At 46.8% G+C, this 26,744-nt stretch overlaps 1 protein-coding gene across 1 annotated transcript in view; it reads left to right on the plus strand.

Annotated features, from left to right (window-relative positions):
* Positions 1-26,744, plus strand: part of LOC142767625 (guanylate cyclase 32E-like) — a 353,448-nt gene that overhangs the window by 318,365 nt on the left and 8,339 nt on the right. Inside the window, exons 21-23 of the mRNA XM_075869693.1 lie at positions 15,780-16,023; positions 19,362-19,460; positions 21,878-21,969. Coding sequence (XP_075725808.1) covers positions 15,780-16,023; positions 19,362-19,460; positions 21,878-21,969 — 435 coding nt within the window. The remainder of the gene's footprint in view (positions 1-15,779; positions 16,024-19,361; positions 19,461-21,877; positions 21,970-26,744) is intronic.

Here is a 26,744-nt window from a genome sequence, read left to right on the forward strand (position 1 = left end):
ATATATACGGTATGAGCCGAGCTGTACTATGTGCCGGGTAGAAGAGGAAGACGACGTTGGCTGGTGTGGCCTGAGGACTCCATCTTTACCGCGACTGCAGAACCTCATCCGCACCCTGTAAATAAATCCACATATCCTTTAATTCAACCGTAACAGTTTTGTGATGGAGGCGCTGGGTAATCAACCAAGCAACACGAAGGTTCAAGCGCCTGATCTGCGACGAAGCCGCCGCCTTGATGGACTGCCCCCGTTACCCCCGGCAGCTGAGATGTCTCACGGCGAAGAATGAAACCGGATCCCGCAGCTGCAGACCTTCTACCAGTCCCAGCAGCACCGCTAGGGCCAGGTTCGCGTGCGGCTGGTCCCTGGTTGCATCAGGATCTGATAGTGCCTCGCACAATCAGTGGCCAATCTGGTGAGGACGTGGACGCCTGGCTCACACACTACAAACGGGTGAGCAAATACTACCAGTGGGACGCGGCGACCCAACTGACCAATGTAGTATTTTTCTTAACGGACACAGCACTCGTGTGGTACGAAAACCACGAAGATGCCCTCACGACATGGGATCGCTTCGTTTCCGAAATAAGAGCGTGTTTCGGAGACTCCGTAGCTAAGAGAAAGCAGGCCGAACAAACGTTACTGCAGAGAGCTCAGATCGCAGGAGAGACGTGCATGACCTATGTCGAGGCAATCTTGAAGCTCTGCAAGATTGTCAGCCCTTCTATATCAGAGGAAGACGAAGTTGGCCACCTGTTGAAGGGCATTGCAGAGGACGTGTATCAGTTCCTCATCAGCAAAGACAGCTTTGCTATGGTAACCGACGTCATAAACCACTGTCGCACATTCGAGAACCTGAAGATGCGACGTATCACCCCTAAGTTTGGTCGCCTACCGAATATAACCACCGTGGCAAGTGTTGAATACACGCCGCTTGATCTCGCGTCGACAATACGCCAGATTGTTCGAGAAGAGCTCACTCGACACGCTCGCCTGACGCTGTACGAAGCTACACCCGCACCGCCTCCGTTTCGCCCTCCCGTGTTGATTGCCGCAGCAGGCATCGATGACTGGAACTACAGGCTACCCTCACCACCGAGGTCACAGCGCAATAACTACCCGCTGTCGAGGTACGAAGACCACTTCAGTTACCCCCATCAGTCAGCCAACACATATTACGACACGAAGGAAGATGCACCTGCACCACCACCACGTCAGCGCAATGCCTTCCAGGAGTACAATGCATACCGCCAAGCCCCTGTGTGCTACCGTTGCGGTATTGCAGGGCATATAGCTCGGTTCTGTCGACGACAGAGAGAGCCGACATCCCGATATCATTCCCCATCAGAGTTTCCGCCAGCAGACACTGGTCACAAGAACGGTCATTGGCCCGCCTATTCTAGGAGTACCTCACGGCCGGGGAAATCACCCTGGCCGTTCTCCCGCTTTTGACCGTAGTTTGACGCCCCCATCTGGCCGACTGCATCGTTCCCCTTCGCCGGGACGACGCCTGTCATAACCGCCACCACCGGGAAACTAGCCAGCGCGACCGATGGAGGTGAGGTCACACAACAGGATTTGCCTCAGATGCCTCCGCCAGTTATAATGTTGAAGAACAAGATACGTGTGGAAATAGATGGCATTTGTACAAGTGTTTTGGTGGACACTGGTGCTACGATATCAGTTATGAGTCTTGCTTTCAAATTTCGCATTGGCCGCAAAGTTATGTTCTCTTTGGGCGAATCAACAAGGTTTCGTGGTGTTGGTGGGGAAGTACTTCATCCTGCCGGAGTTAGTGCCGTCAATGTCTTATTGGCAGGAAGGTGTTCCCAACAGAGTTTCTTGTGCTGAAACGTTGTACCCACGATGTGATTCTCGGTCTTGACTTTCTTCAAGGATGTGGTGCTTTCGTCGATTGTGGAAGCGGTGAACTTTCCGTCAGCGGTGACATTGTTCCTGCCCTCGTCGATGAGGCGCCGCAGGCCGCGAAGGATGCTCTGATTGTTTCCGACGAGCTGACAGTGCCGCCATGGTCAATGAGGTCAGTTGCGGTGTTCGCCCCAGAATCTGCCACATCTTTTGACGCCATCGTTGAACCTGCCATCGTTTAATGTGCTAAGAAAGGCATACTCGTCCTTCGTTGTTTGGTATCTGTAGATGAAGGAGCAACCTTTCTGGGGGCACTGAACTGTTCGCCAATGCCGGCTCCCTCGAGGAATGAAGCTTGGCGTCTTCGACGATTTAACTGAAGATTCTGTAGCGGTCATTAACAACGATGAAAGCGAGAAAGGTACAGTCTCTGGCAAGCGCAGTTGCTCTTACGAGTCGCAGATCCTAGGCATGATTAGCGCCACTTTGCGGTCACAAGAGCAGCAGACGTTACGCCATCTGTTGAGGCGACATGCTTCTGTGTTTGAATTTTGCCAAGAGAAAAAGCCACTACCTTTACCATGTTCTCACGCTCACCATAAGATTCACATCAGCACTGCCCATCCGATCCGACAAAAGCCTTACCGAGTGTCGTCATCAGAAAGAAAAGTAATTGCCGGCCAGGTTAAGGAAATGCAGAAGAAGGGTGTCATTGAAGAGTCGTGTAGCCCGTGGGCAGCACCGGTCATCTTGGTTAAGAAGAAGGACGGTGCATGGCGGTTCTGCGTTGATTACAGAAGACTAAACGCCGTTACCAAAAAAGATGTATACCTGCTGCCTAGGATTGACGATGTTATTGACTGCTTACACTCGGCTTCGTACTTTTCTTCAATAGACCTACAATCAGGATATTGGCAGACACCTATGCACCCTTCAGACAACGAGAAGACCGCATTCGTGACGCCTGATGGACTGTATCAATTTGATGTGATGCCGTTTGGGCTTTGCAACGCCCCCGCCACTTTTGAAAGGTTTATGGACTCTGTCTTTTGTGGTCTTAAATGGAAGGTGTGCTTATGCTACCGGGATGACGTCGTCTTCTTTGGGCATACTTTTGAAGAGCACAACGTCCGTTTAAGCCTTGTTTAGACTGTGTCGGAAAGGCTGGCTTGATTTTAAACTCTAGAAGTGCCGGTTTAGTGAACGACAAGCTTTAGTCCTCGGTCACCTAGTTGACAAAGATGGTGTCAGGCCGGATCTCCGCAAAATCGATGCAGTCGGCACATTCAAACCACCCCAGACACTGAAGGAACTTCGCAGCTTCTTGGGCCTATGTTCCTACTTTCGCCACTATGTGCTCCGATTCGCGGACGTATTACACCCACTGACAAGCTTGTTGCGAAAAGACAGTCCATTCGAATGGACACCTGATCGTGATGCCGCATTTTCTGAACTGAAACTTCTACTAACATCTGAGCCTATTCTTTGTCACTTCGATTCTTCTGCTCCTACAGAAGTGCACAGTGACGCAAGTGGAATTGGCATCGGAGGTGTGCTTGTTCAGCGCCATGATAATGCAGAGCATTTTGTTGCTTATACGAGTCGATCTCTAAGCAAGGCTGAAATGAATTATACGGTGACAGAGCAAGAATGTTTAGCGGCTGTATTCGCCATTCAGAAGTTTCGATGTTACCTCTACGGTCGTCCATTCACGATTGTGACAGACCATCATTCACTATGTTGGCTTGTTACCCTCCGAGACCCTTCTAGACGCCTTGCTCGATGGGCTTTACGCCTTCAAGAATTTGACTTCAGCATTTCGTACAGAAGTGGACGACGTCATTCGGACGCTGATTGTCTTACTCGCCTGCCTAGGACCACGACGGAGGACAGTGCAGATACCCTCGACATCTGTTTTGCTGCGGTCTCTCACACGTTTCCTGGCGCCAATATCTTCAAACGAGAACAATTGAATGATTTATCTTTAGACCCTTTGTTTGTTGACGCTCGGAATCTCAAAGGCAGTGATCGCTTTCGCATTCGTGATGAACTGTTGTGCAAAACCAATTACTCAGCAACCGGCGCACGTTATTTACTGCTTGTACCTCAAAGTCTTCGATGCGACGTTTTATTTATTTATTTAAATACCCTAAAGGCCTCGAGAGGCATTACATAGGAGGGGGGGGGATACTGTTAAAAACAAGGTATACATCAATTCATATAAAAGGAACGCACACAGCGATCAGACATAACTAGGTAAAAGGTACATTTTACGACAAGGATGTAACACATGGCTCATTTCACATCTCCAGTACATTTCAATTCCAGGAATCTGCATGGTACTAGTTCTTCATCGTTTCGCTGGTACACGAGATATAACAACAGGGTAAGATATAGTAGCAGTAGACATATTACATATCAAGAAATGTACGCAGCACTGATTGGAATGCAGACGGATCATTTATCATCGCAATCTCGCTGGGAAGCTCGTTCCACTCGGTTACAGATAACACAAAAGGGGAATTTGGTACTTTTTGGTCCTTGCAAATATGGACGACACTTTACGAGCATGGTCAGTGCGATTGGACACATAATGGGCCGGAAAAATATGAGCGCATGAAAATGGTGTAATACCATAATACAGAGAGTGAAAAAAGGTCAAGCGGAAGAATTTACGACGAGTGTTAAGTTCTGGAAGATTAAGAATCTGTTTTAATGCTGAGACACTTTGGTATGGCGAGTACGAGTGCAAAATGAAGCGGGCAGCCTTGTTTTGAATAGATTCAATACAGTCGGACAGTATAGCTGTGTGAGGGTTCCAAATTATTGAAGCATAATCGAGGGTTGCACGGATGAGGGAAGTGTAAGCGCGAAGTCTAGTTTCATGGTTTGCGAGATATAAACAGCGCTTAAGAAAGCCAAGTTTTTTTAGTGCCTTGTTTGTTACGTGTTCAATATGCATGGCCTAGTTTAAATCAGGAGTAAATATCACGCCAAGATACTTGAAAAAAAAAGGTTCGTTTAATATCTAAACTGCATAACATGTATCGATTTAATGGAGTATTTGGATTCGAAGAAAATGACATGACCTTCGTTTTACCTGTATTATTTTCCATTTTCCACGTGTGGCACCATTTAGCCAGGGTGTTTAGATCGCTTTGCAAAATAGCTACGTCATCAGTGCATGTGATCTGTCTATAAATTATACAGTCATCGGCAAACAGTCGAATTATTGAAGTTATATTGTTCGCAATGTCATTAATATATATCAGGAATAATAAAGGTCCTAAAACTGATCCCTGAGGTACTCCTGACCTAACGACACAGGAACTGGAGAGATTATTATTTATATTTACTTTTTGAGAGCGACCAGATAGAAATTCCTGAATCCAGCGGGTAGTTTTTATGTCTAACTTTAGGCAGTTTATTTTTTGGAGGAGCCGTATGTGGGGAACACGGTCGAAGGCTTTAGAAAAGTCGATAAATACAGCATCTGTGTAAACCGATTTGTGCAAAGAGTCATGTAAATCCGTAGATAATTCAAATAACCGTGTCTGGCAAGACCGCTTGTACCTGAACCCATGTTGATTTTCTAATAACACTTTATTAGTATTAAGATGTCTCATTATGTGGGAGTATATTATATGTTCGAGGAGTCTACAACAAACTGATATGAGTGAAATCGAGCGGTAGTTTTTTGGACTTGAGGGATCACCAGATTTATAAATGGGTATAACGTGACCAGATTTCGAAACTATCGTCAGGGACGCACCCAGAATCAAGCGATTGCTGAAAAATTAAGGACAATAAAAACGATGATACGTGACTAGTTAATTTTAGTAGTTTTAAGCTGATGCCGTCAGGTCCAGGGCTGGACCGAAGCGGAAGTTTAGCAATTGCACGTGATACACCTACTTCCGTTACGATAATGGGCTCGCTTGGGCAAGTAATTGGAGTAGGAGTGACGGAACAGGACTCGTCAAGAGGTGGTTCTTCTGCAAAAACTTCGCTAAAGACATTGTTTAAAACCTCAGCACATTCAGAGGTGGGTACAATCGACCCATTTGCGTCTTTTGGGTTATTATAGTGTCCGTATCCTTAGGGTTAAGAACCCTAAGGATACGGACACTATAATAACATTATATTCTATAATAACTATAATAACACTATAACACACTATAATAACATTATTCTCCATACTATGCACAATGATCCAACGTCAGGACACCTTGGGTTCATTCGCACCCTGCATCGAGTTCACCAGCGTTTTCACTGGCCTCGAATGCGAGATTTTACGAAACAATACGTCTCGAGCTGCGAGCACTGCCAGCGTCACAAACAACCTACCAGTGCACTGTATGGCCTTCTTCACCCCGTAGAGCCGCCTACTACGCTTTTCGGGCAAGTGGGCATCGACCTATTAGGCCCATTTTCGCGATCTTCAAACAACAACCGCTGGATAATAGTGTGCGTCGACCACCTTACCAGATACGCCGAAACCGCTGCGATACAATCTTCTACAGCTGATGGCGTCACTGCCTTTTTGTTACGTTCCGTTGTTCTTCGCCTTTGTCCATTTCAAGTAATCATCAGTGACCGTGGTCGCCAATTCATCGCGGACGCTGTGGAAGAATTGCTTCGCCTCTGCATTTCTCTGTTCAGACATCCGACACCATACCATCCCCAGACGAATGGTCTTGTAGAACGCACCAATCGAACTCTTACTGACATGCTCGCTATGTACGTCGCATCCAATCACAAAAACAGGGATGAGATCTTACCATTTATTACTTATGCATACAATACAGCGAAGCACGAGATCACAGACTTCACGCCCTTCTACCTGCTCTACGCTCGATCACCACGCAGCTCCCTTGATACAATCCTCCCATTTAAGCTCCATACCGATGAGTCCATGGCCGAAACATTGTGCCGGGCTGAAGAAGCCCGCCAAATCGCTCGCTTGCGCACACTGCCATCATAAGATCGCTCCAAGCAACGGTACGATCAACGCCATGATGCCATTTCATTCTCCAAAGGTGAATTCATGTAGTTGTGGACCCCCCAACGAAAACCTGGTTTATGTCAGAAGTTTTTACCGCAGTACACAGGCCCCTACGTCATTGTAGATCGCTTGTCTGACTTGACGTACGTTATGGCATGCTTGACGACACCTTCTCGTCGGTCAAATCGAACGCAGTTGGGGCACGTGGCTCGCCTCAAGAAATTTCATCCCTCCAATGACTCAAACTCGCCCAGCGGGCTTCGTCTGTGAACCGGGGATTGCTACGGTATGAGCCGGGCTGTGGTATGTGCCGGGTAGGTAGAAGAGGAAGACGACGTTGCCTTGTGTGGCCTGAGGACTCCATCTTTACCGCGACTGCCGAACTTCATCCTCACCCTGTAAATAAATCCATATATATATATATATATATATATAAATGCATGGTGGTGGAGTGGCCGTAGCTTTGCGAGTAGTCAAGTAGATCCTCCGTGAGCAGTCACACCATGGTTTATTTCGACGTTTCAGTCAGAGTCTGGCCTTCATCAGGAATTAGGGTACAGTGTGTTAGTGCGCAGCTTTATACAGTCTTAAAGGAGAGAGGGTACGCGTAAAGAAAAAAACAAGAAGAAAAAGCATTGAGAACATGTGGTAAACCCCTAGTGGTCTACCTCATGTTCTTATTGTTTTTGTTTTCTTCTTTTCAAATAAATCACGTTGTGACTGCTCACAGAATATATATAAATAAATAAATAAATAAATAAATAAATAAATAAATAAATAAATATATATATATATATATATATATATATATATATATATATATATATATATATATATATATATATATATATATATGACCAGCGGTTATCCTGTCTACGCGCCACATGCCCGGCCCATGTCCATTTCCTCTTCTTCATTTCAACTATGATATCCTTAACCCCCGTTTGTACCCTAATCCACTCTGCTCTCTTCTTGTCTCTTAAGGTTACACCTACCATTTTTCTTTTCATTGCTTGCTGCGTCGTCCTCAATTTAAGCTGAACCCTCTTTGTAAGTCTCCAGGTTTCTGCTCCGTAGCTAAGTACCGGCAAGATACAGCTGTTATATACCTTCCTCTTGAGGGATAGTGGCAATCTACCTGTCATAATTTGAGAGTGCTTGCCGAATGTTCTCCACCCCATTCTTATTCTTCTAGTTACTTCAATCTCGCGGTTCGGCTCTGTGGTTATTACCTGCCCTAAGTAGACATAGTCTTTTACAACTTCAAGTGCACTATTACCTATCTCGAAGCGCTGCTCCTTTCCGAGGTTGTTGTACATTACTTTCGTTTCCTGCAGATTAACTTTAAGACCCACCTTTCTGCTCTCCTTGTCTAACTCCGTAATCTAACTCCGTAACTAACTGAATTCCCAGAGAAGGTAAGCGGCTTAGGGGGAGACAGAAGGTTAGGTGGGCAGATGAGATTAAAAAGTTTGCGGGTATAAATTGGCAGCAGCAAGCACAGGACCGGGTTAACTGGCGGAACGTGGAAGACGCCTTTGTCCTGCAGTGGATGTAGTCAGGCTGATGATATATATATATATATATATATATATATATATATATATATATATATATATATATATATATATATATATATATATATATATATATATATATATATATATATATATATATATTGAATGAACTTGCCGATAGCACAGTTGAAAAGGAAATTGCCTTTCCTAACGTTTCGGCCCTGGCACAGCCTTCGTCGGAGTTGATCACGTGAGCCCATAAAAGCGGCTGCATTGTACCATACCTACTTACTCTGACGAAGGCTGTGCCATGAAGGCTGTCATCCCTGCAACAAACCACGTTGCAAAGTGTGCGCGCACATGACGACATCTAAAACAGTTTCAAGTACCTCATCCAGCTTTTCATTAAAAATAAATGGGGACTACACATGTGAGAGCACTAACGTCGTCTATCTTCTCGAGTGTTCATTATGCAAAGTTCAATGCATAGGTCAAACAGAGACAAGTTTCAGAATTCGTTTTAAGAATCACCGTTCACACGCCGTAAGCCTCCCCAATCTACCACTGTCGAATTATGTCAGTATGCCTGGTCACGGTTTCGAGAAAGTTAGGGCCATCATTATTCAGTCCTTTTTCAAGACAAATCACAATAGGGAAGTTAGGGAATCCTTCTTGATTCATAAATTCAACACCATTCGTTCAGGTATCAACGAAAACGTAGGAAAGCTAACCTGTCTTGCACTATAACAACACGACTTCTTAGATTTGTAAAATCTTTTAATGTACTATATTATGTATATTAGTCATCCGTGGTTTCTCTATTTCAAAGCTCTTTCACATGTCCTGCCAACAACACTGTTCCCCACGTGTTGATGCGCAATGAAATTTGAAACTTGTATATTCACGCACCCGTCTCATGTCAGTGATGTTAACACAAGCTTTCTCACAGATTACTTATTACTTTGATTGTCCTAGCTGCTGCACCGAGAGTTCATCACGTGAGCCCATAAAAGAGGCTGCATTGTATCATACCTACTTACTCTGACGAAGGCCGTCCATGGTCGAAACGTTAGTAAAGGAAATTTCCATTTCAAGTGTGCTATCTGCAAGTTCATTAAAAAAATAGAAATTGTCGGGAGCACTCGTGCCTTCTCTTATATATATATATATATATATATATATATATATATATATATATATATATATATATATATATATATATATATATATATATATATATATATATAATACCTTTTACTTCTTCAAATAAAACAGTACATTTGACTAGGCCTGCCAAAGCCAATTGGTGGCTTGAGTGGCAGAGCCTGGCAGACAGCAAAAAAAAAAAACCGGACGCGTTACAAGAGTGTATCTTATGTCCTAAGAGGAACGATAGGACAAAAAACAACGTGCATATAAGATAAGAAACAACAGGGCGTATATGCAATAGTTACAAGCATTATACAATATTTACAGCAATTTAAAGTGAAAAGGTGTAAAGGAAAAAAGAAAGAATTAGAGCAAATGCTTCTTAAGCAAAGTAACACACTGGATGTGCAGCATCATGCTTGCGAATGAGTGTATATGAAATAACACACGACATGCATTACAATTGTAGACAGATACGCCGTAGCAGTTTAATTTGTGTTTTGTTTTTGTGCGAGAAATGCTGGGGGAAAGTACAATGAAATAGATTGGTACATAATGGGCTCGTATTCTAGTTCCATACTTTGTCGAACACCGCGGCCTCCAGTAACGTACTTTGGGCCTTAAAGAACGAGAAGTAACATACGGAACCAGGAATTCTTCGGACCAGAAATGTTTTGAAACAACCATTTGAATTAACAGATCATTGAAGTTTGGCACAAACAGCGTTTTGAAAATGTCTTTATCAGATTTAATATATATATATATATATATATATATTTATATATATATATATATATATATATATATATATATATATATATATATATATATATTGTTACATAAACATGACACGAGGCGTGTCTATTTAAAATCTATATTCAAACTGATGCGTATGGCGTCGACTAAGATGGAGGACAGCACACACAACCGACAGACCACTTCCTCGTTGTCGTATTCGGACCCCTAATAAGTCAGCTACGTAGCATTACCCCCCCCCCCCGGCGGTAACAGCGCCGTCTCGGTGCACAATAACTACGGTCTTCAGTAGGCTGGCGGTAAGGTTTTAGCCTGCTGACGTGCACAACATCACTGGGTGTGGTTGCAGGCAGGCTTGTGGTCTCAGATGCAGGAATGATCTCATAGGTGACGTCGGTTACCTGGCCGATGATACCGTAAAGACCCATGTAGCGAGACAACAACTTCTCTGATAAGCCAACTCGACGAATTGTTAAACACAGGAGAACAAGAGAACCAGTTAGAAGTGAACGTCAGCATGCCGGCTGTCGTAGATGGCTTTCTGGGTGGCTTGCGAATGCCGAAAGTCTAGAGCGGGCGATCTGACGTGCGTGGTCGGCACGAGCAATAGCGTCGCGTGCATATTCGGTTGACGGCGTTGTAGTGGTTGGAAGTAGGGTGTCGAGTGGTAACGTCGGATCACGGCCATAAAGCAAATAAAAGGGTGAATAACCAGTGGTGTCGTGGCGCGAAGAATTGTACGCGAAGGTCACGTCAGGTAGCGCCAGGTTCCAGTCATGGTGGTCGGAGGACACATACATCGCGAGCATCTCCATGAGGGTCCGTTTTAGCCGTTCGGTAAGGCCATTTGTTTGGGGATGGTAGCAAATGGTCAGCTTGTGGTGCGTCGCGGAATAGCGCAGAAGATCGTCGATTACACGGGACAAAAATGCGCGGCCACGATGCGTGAGTAATTGGCGAGGAGCGCCATCGTGTAGGATGACGTCGTGGAGCAAAAAGTCCGCAACGTCAGTAGCGGTGCTGGTGGGGAGCGCTCGAGTGATGGCATATCTAGTCGCGTAGTCTATAGCAACAGCGACCCACTTGTTGCCCGATTTCGACTCGGGAAAAGGACCGAGAAGATCTATACCCACACGGAAGAAAGGTTCGGTTGGGATGGAGATCGGTTGAAAAAGTCCAGCCGGGGGCGCAGTAGGTCGCTTCCTACGTTGGCATTTATCGCAGGAAGACACGTAACGGCGAACGGACCGGGCGAGACCGCGCCAAAAGAAGCGGCGACGCACGCGGTCGTACGTCCGAGATACACCCAGATGACCAGCAGTTGGTTCATCGTGAAGCTCGTGCAGCACGGTTGAACGCAAATTTTTCGGCACGACAAGAAGGAGCTCAGGGCCATCTGGCTGGAGGCTACGACGATACAGCGTGCCATTCAGGAGGACGTACATGCGAAGAGACGTGTCGTTCGGAACAAATTTGAGACGGTCAATAAGCTGTCGCAGAGAAGCATCACGACGTTGTTCAGCACCAATCTGAAGAAACTGGAACATTGACATGACGCTGAGGCTAGGCTCGATGTCTGGTTCGTCGGGCTTATCAACAGGGTAGCGGGATAAGCTATCGGCGTCCAGATGGAGACGTCCAGACTTATAAGCAACCGAGTAGGAATACTTCTGTAGGCGTAATGCCCAACGACCAAGTCGTCCAGTGGGGTCCTTCAGAGAAGAAAGCCAACACAGCGTGTGATGATCTGTGATGACACGGAAAGGGTGGCCATAAAAGTAAGGACGGAATTTCGAAACCGCCCAAACAAGGGCGAGACATTGCCGTTCTGTTATAGAATAATTGCGTTCAGACTTAGAAAGCAGACGGCTTGCGCACGCGATTACACGGTCGTTGCCCCGCTGAATTTGCGCCAAAACTGCACCAATTCCGTGACCACTCGCGTCTGTTCGCACTTCTGTAGGAGCATCGGGGCAAAATGTGCAAGAATAGGGGGTGTCGTTAGAGCTTGAGGAGGACCCGAACAAAATCGGACGTCTTGTTTGAGAAGATCGGTGAGTGGCCGTGCGAGTGCTGCAAAGTTTTTCACGAACCGGCGAAAGTAGAAGCAGAGGCCCACAAAACTGCGAACATCTTGGACAGAGCGTGGGACTGGGAAGTTTGTTACAGCGCGTACTTTCGCCGGGTCTGGCCGTACGCCGGCAGCGTCAACAAGGTGATCCAATACGGTAATCGGACGAAGAAGGAAGTGGAACTTGGAGGAATTGAGCTGCTGGCCGGCCCGTCGAAATATGGATAGAATGGTCGAAAGGCGTTCAAGGTGGGTTGCAAAGGTAGGTGAGAAAATGACCACGTCGTCCAGGTAACACAAACATGTCGACCATTTAAATCCTTGGAGGAGCGTGTCCATCACTTTCTCGAAGGTCGCTGGAGCATTGCAGAGACTGCATGGCATTACCTTGAATTGGTAAAGACCGTCAGGGGTAACGAAGGCGGTCTTTTCTCGGTCCATGTCATCTACAGAAGTTTGCCAGTAGCCAGATCGGTGGTGGAGAGATGAAAAGAAGGTGGCGCCATAGAGGAAATCAAGGGCATCGTTAATGCGTGGTAGAGGGTACACGTCTTTTTTGGTAATTTTTTTTTGAGGTGGCGATAATCAACGCAGAAACGCCATGAGCCGTCTTTCTTTTTTACTAATACCACGGGAGATGCCCAAGGGCTAGTTGATGGTTGGATTACGTTTTTCGTAAGCAAATTGGGCACTTCTTTCTGAATCACTTCTCGCTCGGACGCTGACACGGGGTACGGCCGACGGTGAATGGGCGCAGAGTCACCAGTGTTGATTCGGTGAGTGACAATTTCAGTCGGGCCCAAGGGACGATCGTCGGTGTCGAAAATGTCACTGTATGAGGCCAAATCTTGGCAGAGAGCGTCAGCCTCGTGAGGCGACAGCTCCGATCCAATCATGTTTCGAAAAATACCATCGTCTGAGCTGGGTGACCGTGAGACTGTGCTTCGATCAAGAGCAGATACAGCGACAACACTGACATCGTCCTCTGTTATGGCAGTTAGCTGGGCTAGAGACATCTGGCAGGGCAACACTTGAGGGGTGAAACCAAAGTTAAGGAGCGGAAGTAACACACAGTTATCCACTATGGTCGCGATGGTATAGGCACAGTAACACTGCGCGTCAGCGGAACGTCAGTAATTGGCGTAACGATATAATCACCGTCAGGAACGGGAGGGGTCGATAACAAAGACACGTACGTGACGGCTCGAAGTGGCAGGCGAACGAAAGTGGTTGGGCTCAAGCGGCTTGTGGGCTTTGCAGAGTAGTCGTCAAAGATTGGAAGATCAAGGCTGAGGGTACCAGATGAACAATCAATTAAGGCCGAGTGTGCCGAAAGGAAATCAAGGCCAAGTATGAGGTCATGAGGGCAGCAGGCTAGTACGGCAAAAAGGACCACGGCGTGACGACCGGCAACGCTGACACGAGCAGTGCACATTCAGATTACTGGTACAGTACCGCCGTCGGCAACACGTATTGCCTGCGTCGTAGATGGCGTCATAATCTTCTGTAAGTGGCAGCGTAGAGAAGCACTCATAATAGACAGGGGCGCACCTGTGTCAATGAGGGCGGTCACAGGAACATGGTTGACTTGTACTTCAAGCAGGCTGTGGTGCGTGGGAAGCGTCTGTAGAGAATTTTCGGCCGTCATTGGTATTGCAGCTTCACCTCTATAAGCTGCAATATCTAGTTTTCCTGCTGCGGTCGTCCACAGAAGCTCGGCGAGGAAAAGCGCCGAGATGGCGGAGAGCGGGATTGGCGACGTAGCGGCGACGGGGAGCGAGAGCTGCGGCGACCGGACGAAGGGGCGTCAGGGTTGCGGCGACCAGGCAAAGGGGCGTCAGTGGAAGGCTCATAAGATGACAACGAATAGAAATTGAAGGGTGCGGCGACTGAACGTCGAGGGGTCGTCGGATGCATGACCGCCGAGGTAGAGAAAGTCTGACGTGGTTGGTTTGACCAACGGCGGCGGCAATAGCGAGAAACGGGCCCAGGCTGGTGGCAGGAAAAACAAATAGGCTGGTCGTCGGGTGTTCGCCATTCCGAAGGGTTACGGAAGGGCGTTGTTGGAGGTGAATGGCGAGCGTGTGCTTGGGAGTAAGACGTGACTTCAGGGTGAGTCAAGGGACATACTGATGGAAGGCCGAGGTTCGCAAACTCTTGCCTCACCACAGTTTGTATTAACGCCACTGACGGCTGTTGTTGGTCAGAGGTGAGCGTTACGAAAATGGGTGGCTGAAGAGGAGCCGGACAGGCGGCTTCAATTTCCCGACGAACAATGCGTGTGACGTTGTCATACGTGGGGGACTGGCGGGCGGCTTCAGACGATGAGGTTGCGGCCGTGTTGGGCAGCCGTGTTGGGCAGCCGGGTGAATCGCTGAGTAATACGGCGGCTCTTGGCTTCTTCGAACCGCCGGCACTCTTTAATGATGGCATCGACGGTGGCAACGTTGTTGTAAACTAGAAGATCAAATGCGTCGTCTGCTATGCCTTTCAGCACATGGGCCACTTTCTCAGACTCACTCATGTGCTCGTAAATCTGGCGGCATAGGGCGATGACGTCGTGAATGTACGCGACGTACGACTCCGTCGACGTCTGTGCACGGGCCGCTAGTTGATTCCGCGCTGCGATCTACCGCCCAACGGTGTCGCCAGAAAGGTCGCGGATCTTCTCTTTAAAGGAGTCCCAGCTCGTAATCTCTGCTTCGTGCCTCTCGAACCACACTCGCGGTGGGCCATCGAGGTAAAAAAACACATTGGCAAGCATAAGAGTCGGGTCCCACCTATAGCTTGCGCTGACCCGTTCGTACCGGTTGATCCATTTGTCGACGTCTACACCATCCTGACCGGAAAATAGACCGGGATCACGAGAACGAGGTAGAACGACGTATGTAGAAGTCACGGAAGGGGCAGGTGGTAAAGACGATGGTTGTTCAACCTGTGACAGGGTTGGACCTATGATGATGCGGCCGTTGCGGAGATTTGTGATGAAGACGGGGAAGTACCCAGCACGTCCACCAGAAAGTTGTTACGTTAAAATGACACGAGGCGTGTCTATTTAAAATCTATATTCAACACAACCGACAGACCAACCACTTCCTCGTTGACGTCTTCTGACCCCTGATAAGTCAGCTACGTAGCAATATATATATATATATATATATATATATATATATATATATATATATATATATATATATATATATATATATATATATATATATATATATAAAGAGAGAGGGCAATTGACTCTACATCTATTAATGACGCGCAGTACGCTTTAGTATTGACGTTGTTTCTGGTGGCAACATAACGTTATTCGTGGTTTTACGCAGACACAGTGGTTTTGAATGTTGTTGAGCTCTGCATTGCCAACTGACACCTCATTCACTTTATATTGCTCGGTGTTTTCTAGGTGGTGGAGCTTCTCAACGACGTGTACACCTGTTTCGATTCCATAATTGGTGCCTACGACGTGTACAAAGTGGAAACCATCGGCGACGCTTACATGGTGGTCAGCGGGCTGCCGCTACGCAATGGACTGCGTCACGCCGCCCAGATTGCCTCCATGGCCCTGCACCTGCTCGCCGCAATACGGTGTTTCGAGATTCGCCACCGACGAGGCGAACGGCTCCAGCTGCGCATCGGCATTCATTCTGGTCAGAATGAGTTGATATTTCAGTGTCTATAGCATCCGTACTTCTAGGGAACATCAGACTCTAAAGCAAAAAAAAAAAGACAGAGAAGACTGGACAAGAGAAACAGAATGAAAAATACGAGAAAAAAGATAAATCCGATGAAAAACAAAGAAGGCTGCCTTGCTCCGCAATCTCTTGAAGATCAGCACCAGTGGTGCGGAATTGCTTCACTTTTTTTTTTAAGACTAGCAGTGTCTTTTTTTCAAATTCCGACAATATCTTCAGTTAAAAGAGAACTTGCACACCGTGACACGCAGGCAAACGCCCTCGAGCACACAATTTTTCTTTTTTTTACGCCGAATTGCACAGATCTGCACACAGAGCCGACTTGCAGGAGAAATTATCCGAGCTTCCCGCCTCTGTAAGAAAAAAAAACGATCTCTGCATTAGCTATCCTTGAATTTCCTTGTCGCGGAGCAAACTGACGTATTTTCAGGTGGCGTATCGTAATTAGCTTTTTTCTGGCAACAGGCTATGGCTTTATGTGGTGTATATGTTTGGTTAACCCCATTTTTGTGGTTATAGACGTCGATGTGCACGTGACATTTCGCATAAAATTGCGCGTTCTTTCTAATAAGCTTTTTCATTGCTAGTCAGTGCTTGTCCCGTTGATATTACCTTCTTCGCACTCGTGTAGTTGCGCAATATAAATATTAGTGCAGGAAGAAAATTTTGGGCAGGATTTCAAATGGCACCGAAGAACCCACTAGTTATTCATATTGGGCGCGTTATGTCATAGAGCTAGTGCATGCTCTAGACGGTGTAGTGCGCTCTCCTGAGCTTAATGGTTCGAAAACGACATCCGGTTCAGAAGTGCCTCTACGCGATCCAACTCTCACTCGATGCACAAAAGCTCGAGTCTGCTACGGATTAAAAATCTCCCAAGCATTTCCCCGAGGGTGAACATGGTTAAGTGCGAACACACGGAGTGATGCTATGAGGGGTATTTATTAATTCGCACTATTATATTTATTAATCACACTATGGTGCCTTTACGGTGTATTGGTTCCTGGGAATCGCAATTTGATCACACGGGGAAGTTTTCGTTAACTCACTGGCGAATGTCAACGGATTTTAACTTTAATCCCCCTCACGACCCGCTCTCGACGGGAGACTGAGAGAGAAGGCGGGCGCGCGCGAGAGAGGGGTGCGCACGCAGCTGCAGCGAGCGAGGAGAGCGGAGGAGCGATTGAAGGGGGAGGGGGTATAAGGCGCGTTACTGACACCAATATCAGCGTCGCGTCCGTGGCTTATTCGGTAGAGCGTCGCGCTGCGGCCCGCCAAGTCCTCTTTCTTTTAAAGATAGAGAGAAGACTGCGGACGCCGCCGACGGCGGTGGATGGTTTGGGGTCGCTTTTAAAGTGTATTCACACTTAAAAAAAAAGTTTTCGGACTCTCCTTTGACGAAGTCGTTTTTCCTTCCCCTCACGTACCTACCATAGCGTTGCCAGCCGTGCTTTCAAGTACGATCTCAAACTTTGCGTCTTGGCCTGGTTCGAAGCTGAGCAAACTGATATAGCAGTGCGACTATTATTTTTCTAGGTGTACATGTATGTAACTTGTTTCCAAACTGGCGTAGTGTGGTAGTTTTGTGTTGCTACGTGTATGCACTCCTTCTTGTTCCCGCGTTACTTTTTGATATGCTACTTCTGAGAACAGTAAGAAAGTGAAGCTTCCATAAAATACGTAAAATGATGCCATAGGCGCGCGCAGGTTTCTCCAACAGGAGGGGGGGGGCAAAGGCTCATCGCATAGCCCCCCCCCCCTCCTCGCACACACCAAGTCAAAGTCTGGGGTACATATATTGCGCTCCCATTTCATAGGTTACTATGACGGGTACCGCCTCCACCGGTCCGTGCCCACGACTATGGTCACTGCTGCTGCCTCCGTTCATGCGCATAATTTCCATGAGCTCACCGTCATCCATCAAGAACTGCAGGACTCAGTTTACGAGCGATGATACATGAAAGTGCGCGAAGTGTGACAGCGGATGCTGAAGCAACAAAATGTTGTCACTATGCGACGCATTCGTGGCACCGAAAAAGGTAGATGAGGGTGTAATTGCGATTTGTTTACATAGTTGCATTATACGGAACGGCTGCTCAATCGTGCCTTCTTTTGTCTTGGGCCTTAGCCTGCACTACAATCATTTATCATGCCCGGAAACAGTCCATAGAAAATGCTCTTACGATCAACTACGAAAGAGTTTCTTCACACCACTTGAGCGCCTTCGAATGCGCTCATTTGGACTTCAGAGCACGCCAACTTTCCGCTCCCATTGGTTTTGTTCACTCTGTGATATTTCATTACTCAGCACACAATTTTGTTTTTAATAAATGGCCAGTAGGATAATGAAAGAATATTATTCGAATGAGCAGCATATGTTAAAGATTGAGAAGAGAAATAAATGGTTACTTTATTATGAGAATGACAGTCTGCTGACTCTTACAGTAGTGCGCCACCCAAGAGGGACGGCTGATGACGTGGCACCTCAAGAAGATGCCATGGAGTGAGAGTTAGTGTCTTGGTATCCTAGCTGGCCATAGGTAAGCGTGCAAAAAAAAACGTTATGCGGCATCCTGACCGACTTTACTTAGATGACTTTTTGTTCGTGCTGGTGGAAGGATAGCAATTCTCGAATAATTTTGGGATGACCACATATGCCTAAAGATGAACAGATTAAAGAAACAATGAATGAAGCAGGCACGTGTTGCTGCGGAAGTCTTCATTATTATGCCTTATTTCCCTGATAATATCGTATTACAGACGGTATTAATGAAAATATGATCACTCGACGACATATTAATAATTATCATCATCGTCGTCGTCGTCGTCATAATCATTATCAGCCTGACTACACCAACTGCAGGGCAAAGGCCTCTTCCGTGTCCCGTACAATAAACCTGATCCTGTGCTTTCTGCTCCTACGTTACACATGCCACCTATTTAGTACCATCTGCCCACTTAACTTTGTCTCCCTCTGAAGCGTTTGCTTCTCTTCGAGTTCAGTCAGTTGCCCTCACTTAACAGTAATTATCCTGCTTACGCACTACGTGTTCGGCCCACACTATGTGCCCGCACCTTAGCATATGTTGCTGCAAAACAGTATGCAAGAAACAGAGAAACAATGCTGCTTTACTCAGGCCTACATGTCTCAAAAACTGTATTCAGGCTCTGTTCAGTGTTTCCTTCATTTATTCCTATATACTAATGCCACGTATAGGCTACAGCGCAACGCTACTGCTTCCGCTTTCTTTCTGTGACCTGCCTCAAGCCTATGCCGTTTACCTATTACACAGGTCCTTGCGTAGCCGGAGTCGTGGGGCTGAGGATGCCAAGGTACTGTCTCTTCGGTGACACTGTAAACACAGCCTCTCGGATGGAGTCTACCGGAGAAGGTGGTTTGCTAGTTTACACCTACTGCCATCGCACCAGTACGATCGATGATGCCCATGATTCGCTCGTAGCTCCCTTTTTCGTTGGTGACGGTGGTGGGCTGCCGTAACTGAATGTGAAAGAGGCGAAAACTTTTTGTGTGACGAAATAACCTAGGCATCAAAGACGACTGCAAGTTGTGCACAACAGAACTTAATTAACCGTTCTATCAAAATTACAAGTTCGCACTACAAACCGCGTGACTTCGAAGAACTTAGAAGTTTACCAATTGCGTTCCTTGAGTTTTTGATGAGGGGTGTTCGAGTGTCCGGGGGAGCGAGAGGCTTTGTAGTGTAATACTAAAATTTCACCGCAGTGTTGCAGTCAGTCTCTGCTTTATAGCCCCCACAGTCAACTTCGGTAACTAGCTTGTTTGAAAAGTTATTATTTTGTCGCTTTTTTTCTACTCAGTTTCATCACGCCATTGCTACCGCTGACAAATGGTGCCATGTACAGATGTCCCGAATTTCTGGAAATGATTTGGCCGCATCTGCTGGCGTATGCCTGAAATGTTTGCATGATAAGAAATTTGTAGATTGGTGTAGAAAAAAAGTACAACAGGCACATTCCAAAAGACACTACTTCTGCCATGACAAAAGCTGTGAAGGTTCAACAGTTTATCAAAATAAACGAACCAAAAGTATGAGAAGGATTTCTCGCGTAGACTTGAGGACGGCTTGCTGAAACTGCTATACCGACGTTTTTCTCGGAAATGTGTGAAAAGAGAAACCTGTAAATAACTCTACATAATGTCATCTTTTTCGTCGTGGGATTGATACATTGACATGTGGGGCATAACGTCATAAAACCACCACGTGATTATGAGAGACGCTGTAGTGGAGGGCTCCGGAAGTTTGACCACCTGGGGTTCATTAGCGTGCACCCGTATCTGAGCACACGGGCCTATAGCATTTTTCCTCCATCTAAAATGTAGCCGCCACAGCCGGTATTCAATCCCGCGATTCGATCCCGATCCCGCGGTCAGCATCCGAGTCACTTAGCCACTGGACCATCGCGGGCGGGGCTTTTTTGTTGTGGGATTGTTGAGTTATAATATTATTTTCAAACAGAGAAGCTCAACAGAGCTGAAAAAATGAATATGTGAGGCATCTGTCTAAGGCTTTTACAGTTACGTTATATTATTTTATTACGCGTTAGAATTCATATGTTGACGCAACTGTTTCACTGGGATCATATACATGTAACTGTGCGTGAATATGCCAAACTGCGGGTGCACTTTGGGCTGATGTTTTTGGGGCACCGAAGGGCGCGACGTCTGCGCTCGTTCACTTCTGCCTGTCGTGACAAGTATACTTATGTGTCGCCATCTGTGTGCGGCTAAAAAGCTGACAAAGGAGCCCACATAAATAAAGTCATTCAAAGTCATGATGTACAGCTGTGCCACTACATTATTATCGGGCCCACATCGGCCTGTCAATGTGATTGATCTATGGAAGTGTTTTGAATACAAGAAATTGTGAGCACATCTATCAGGCTGGTCCACTCAAGCTATTGGTGCAAAGCGGAAGCTTCTCTCATCCCCTCTAACGAACAATTTTTATTAGGTGTACCAGCAGTCCTCCTAAGTATGCGTATAACTGGAAAGGGCTTTGGAAAATCGCAGAAGGAAATTTCGGACTTTTAGCACACTCTTTAGGCTATACTGCCTCACTTATTTTGTTTTGTATAATGAGTGATTACTCATTTAGGCCTGTTACAAAAAGCTGTTTACATTGCAAAGTTGACTGAAATACTTCCGTGTATTTTAACATTGTTAGTACAGAAACGGAAAAGATATAAGCAATCAACATTGACTAAAACCACAGATTTGAAACAACACATTGGTCTAGTGGCTAAGGTACTTGGCTGCTGACCCGCAGGTCACTTGTTCGACTCCCGGCTGCGGCGGCTGCATTTTCGATGGAGGCGGAAATGTTGTAGGCCCGTGTGCTCAGATTTGGGTGCACGTTAAAGAACCCTAGGGGGTCGAAATTTCCGGAGCCCTCCACTACGGCGTCTCTCATAATCATATAGTGGTTTTGGGACGTTAAACCCCACATGTCAATCAATAGAAACAACACATTCATCTAACTTCTTTTAGGACCTGACTGTGTATCTCATGAAACATAAGTATTGTGCATAATCATAACTGTGCTAAAATGTGTATACCATTTGCTATAGGAACACTGGTTGACATATTCTCACACCGTGTTCGAATTACCATGTTGCCGATATGGAGAAATTCAGAGCAATGCTATGTTTTCTTATGAATTCTTTCCTGAATCAAATATTTGCGAAAGTGACTGGCAAACCTGCCAAGGTCAGCGCAAGTGTTTTGTCTCTGAACGTGTGTTGGATTGTTTCCTTCTGCACTTCACAGCCCTGAAGATACACGTCAGTGAAGCGTGCAAGAATATACTGGAGAAACTTGGCGGCTACTACCTCGTCGAGAGGGGTCTCATACCAATAAAGGTAAGCAGAGGGCATACAATCCTCGATGACGTGGTTGATGGCGGAGGGGATCACCGTTGTGACCTGATGAACCCACTTTAATGACTGTGCATTTTCTCTAGAAGGGCGTTTCACGCCACCAGAGATCTGCTGTTCTCATTAGAGGTTTTCTCTTTTTGACTGAAGTTACTACCTATAGCCTACAAGCTGTTCGCCTTTCTAAGTAGTTTGCCTAGGCAGAAGATACGGCAGTAACTGGCGTTAAAAAATTGTGCCTCTTTATTGCCCTCATAAAGATATTAATAGAGAAAGAACACTAATCAACTTTATGCAGGTGCAGATGACAAAGAATCTTCAATGAATGTGTTCCCTAATAATATAATGATTTTTCATATAAATATGAAGAAGAAGAAGTGTCTCTTTAGAAGAACGCTTGTTTCAGCGCTCTGTTTCATTTTAGTGAAATCATCGGTCTTTTGAGGTGCCTCGCCTCTCCGTCTTGCGGTGATGGACATGGAGCATGCCAGAGGCCCGCCTGGTCACAGGTCCTCACACTCGTCAGCCAGAAGGAAGCGAGCTGGCTCTCCCAGTGACACTGAAGACACCGATCTCTATTCTATGTCGGAAGACGACACATCCGATGGCAGCTTTATACCTGTCCGGGGTAAGAGGGCAAAGAGAAGGACGGCGAATACAGCAGCATCAGCTCCTGCAAGCACAGCGACTGTGCATTCAAGGCCTGCGCGCTGGCCGCCCGTCATCATCTTCATGCCCGAAGATCCATCAAGCAACCTACGGCTCCTGAACAGGCAAGCCCTTTCGGTTGCTCTCGAATGTGCGGTGCCACATCAAATTAAGGACGTACGAGTAAACCCAAGGAAGAACATTCTCGCCATAGACGTGCACGATGTGAGTGCGCTAGGACAGCTGCAGCAAATGACTGAGCTAGGTGGCATTAAAATGCGCCCCTTTATACCGATGGAATACAAATCAATTACCGGTGTAATTTATGACATCGACACTGCCATTCCTAATGCTGACTTGTCTACCCTCATCAAGCCTGCAAACGAGGGAACTGTCATTACGCAAGTGCGGCGCCTTGGAAATACGCGCTGCGTAAAAGTGTTTTTCAAGGGAGATTGCATACCATCCCGCGTTAAAGTTTTCGACATCCGGTTCGACCATTCATCCAAAAGCCACTTCATTGTCATCAGTGCTTCAGGCTAGGACACGTCAAGGGCGTATGCCCCAACTTACGACTGTGTCCCCGCTGCGCTGAATCTCATGCTGAAGACGCCTGTCGGGCGACTACTCTGAAGTGCGCCAACTGCAGTGGTCCTCATGCTGCCTCGTCGAAAGACTGTCCTCGAATCCAAAAGGAGCGCGCGGTTCTCAGACAAATGGCCCGAGACAACTCAACACACAGGGAGGCAGCCGAAGTAGTCCGGCGTCGGCGTCGAGGTCGGCATCATCGAAAGTCTTCAAAGAAGGCACATTCCCGAGACGCTCCTTCCCACTCTTTAGCGGTTCCATCCAGTAGCGCCGCGAAAGGGCCAACCACTTCTACGAAAGAAACAGAGAAGCCTCCTTCTCTGGAGGAATGGCCCACGCTCCCGACGCGCTCTTCTGCCAAGGAACTTCTGCAGGTTGTGGCCACACAAGAGCCGTCTCCAACCATGGAAGATTTGCCTAAAACTGATCGTCAAGTGATCTCGGTGCTGCGTTCCCTTATAGAAGCCATCCGAGCGATATTAGTCGACATGAAGACACCATCTGCTCGAAGCGCACTTAGACTATTGGACGTTCTAAGCCCAGTGCTTGAATCTCTCAACTAGGAAGATGGCTACTCACACCTCAACGTTTCTTAAAGAAGTCAAGGCTGCATCCGTCATCCAATGGATGACGGATGCAGCCTTGACTTCTTCAAGTCAGAGGACTAAAATAACGCCTTTCAGATTTTCGTCAGTTTGTGTTTACCAACGTGTTTCCAATTATCGTCATTTGTGAACCCAATTTGTCGAAACCAATAAGACTATCGGGGTACGAAGCTGTCATGTCTTCAACGAACGGTGCGTGCAGCTAAATCATCGTCTTTGTTCGTCGTGAACTGACGTATGTTGTGCAACCAATTGCACCTCACGATGACAATCAGTATGTCTGCATCACTGTGAAAAAGAACCAACTCATGTTTACTTTCATAGGCGTTTATATATCGCCGTCAAATAATCTCAATTCCAGGAGATTAGCGGATATTTTGAGAGTGTGTCCTGCACCATGGGTCCTCATAGGTGATTTCAATACGCACAATCACGCATGGGGAAGTACGCGAACAAATGCAAGAGGACGCAGGTTAGCAAACATCGCCTAAAACTATGGCCTTACTCTCCTGAACGACGGCAACCCCACTTTTCTTCGAGGGGTGACATACGGCAGCTGTCTCGACCTTGCTTTTGTCTCCAACTCTCTCGCAAAATACGTCAAGTGGTTTCCAGATGTTGAGACACGAGGAAGTGATCACATTCCAATCTACCTTAACATCAAAGGCTTGTCTAGTTATGGTCCACGGATGACCATTCGAGCAGTCCAATGGACCAACTTCAAATCTGACATGGAAGATGCTTGCAGCGATGGCCTACGATCTGGGTAAGAGGAAACAATTAAGAGCACAATGCAAAACGCCACTCGCACGGTGACGATATCTTCCACACGAAACGACTTTGATATAGAGTTGGAGCGACTCCGAGCACTGCGACGCCGGGCAGAGCGTCGGTATCGGCGTACAAAATCAATTCACGATCTTAGGGCAGCCAGGAGGATGCAAAAGAAGATTCGGCGTCGCATGGATAGATTCGCGTCGGAACGATGGACAACGTTTTGCCAGTCACTAGACCCTCGCAAGCCACTCTCACACATTTGGAAAACGGTGCAAGGTCTGCGTCACCCTACGGAACAGCGCTTTCTATTAAAAGCGCTCGCACTATTTCAAAGGAGGCAGACATCGATGTCGCAGAAGATTTCTGTGCGCAGATCGCCAACCAAGCCACTCGTCCAGATTCTCCAGTGAGAGGTGACGTCCCCCGTTCCCGTGACTACCACATGGACCTCCTGTTTACAATGGAGGAGCTCGAGGCGGCACTAGCTCTCCGCAGGCATTCAACTTCTCCGGGCCCAGATGGTATTTCGTACCGAGCCTTGTGCAACCTTGGGGAAGGTGCAAGGAGAGAGCTGTTGAGCCTCTACAACATCTCGTGGCAGGTTGGCAATGTTCCTGATGACTCGAAAGTAAGCCGCTTGTTACCCATCTTGAATCAGGGCAAATCCCCACTCGAACTAACCTCATACCGTCCAATAGCACTGGCCAGCTGCGTAGGGAAGATAATGGAACGGATGATACTAGGCCGCCTGAAGTGGTATCTTGAATACTACAAGATTTATCTGAATTCAATGGCTGGTTTCCGACGCGACCGCTCTTCTATTGACAATGTCGTTGATCTAGTTTCATACGTTCAGCACGAAAGATCCCGTAAGCGACTCTCTGCAGCTTTGTTTCTAGATGTGAAAGGCGCTTATGATAATGTACTACACGAAGCCATTTTGGGTGCTCTTGCGGTGGTTGGCCTTGGTGGTCGAGTATTTCGGTGGATTTCGAGTTACCTGGCTGCAAGATCATTCTTTGTGTTAACAGAAGATGGCCCAACGACGCGACGCTATACTTCCAGGGGTGTTCCTCAAGGCGGAGTTCTTAGCCCAACGCTATTCAATCTTGCACTGATTGGCCTTGCTGAATGCTTGCGAAGCACCATTAAAATCTCAATATACGCAGACGACATCTGTGTCTGGACATCGGCAGTCACACGTCCTCAGATACGTTCCCGGCTTCAAAAAGCAGCAACTATGATTGCCAACTACTTGTTCAAACAAGGTCTCAGCATATCACCAGAAAAATGCGCACTGGTGGCTTTCACTCGCAAAGCAATGACCCCTTATGTCTTCTCAATCTGCGGGCGACCGACTTCTTACGCCAAAACCCACCGGTTTCTGGGCATCATTATTGATAGGGACCTCTGTTGGAGTCCGCATGTGACCTATATGAAGAAGCGCCTGACGGCTATTTCTAAACTGTTCAAGTTTCTGGCAGGAAAGACGTGGGGGATGTCAGTAGACGCAATGATGGAGCTCTACAGGGCCCTGTTTCTCGGTTTCCTTAGATATAGCTTGCTCGTGCTTGCAATACCTGCAAGACCAATGTTCGTGTTTTACAGGCAGTGCAAGCCCAAGCGCTGAGAGTGTGCCTCGGTCGGCCCAGATGTACGTCAACAGAAGCAACAATTGCAATTGCTTGTGACTATCCGATACAAACTCACATTGTTGTAGAAGTCCTGAGAACGGACATGCGACACGTCGCACGTGCCCCCGGCCATCACCTTGCACTGTTGCCTTCAGAGAGGCGCCAAGCATCGTTTGCCAAAATTATCGTGAAATACAATGATAAACTTCCCTCGGGCTTCACTCATGCATCTAAACCATCCATACCACCTTGGTGTCTTATTCGACCCACAGTGCATCTTAGTGTACCAGGGATCCGGAGGAAATCTGAGTTTTCGTCGTCCGTGCTGAAACAACTGTCTCTTCTTCTTTTGCACGAGAAATAATCAGACAGCATACATGTATACACCGATGGTTCCACGAACCACCAGTGTTCGTCAGGGGCAGTAGTTATTCCAGCAAGAGGTGTTACCATCAGCTTTAGGACTGACCACTCCACGGCATCTACAGCAGCGGAACTAGCTGCTTTG

Source organism: Rhipicephalus microplus, chromosome 7 (assembly GCF_043290135.1).
Source record: "Rhipicephalus microplus isolate Deutch F79 chromosome 7, USDA_Rmic, whole genome shotgun sequence".
Lineage (NCBI taxonomy): Eukaryota > Metazoa > Arthropoda > Arachnida > Ixodida > Ixodidae > Rhipicephalus > Rhipicephalus microplus.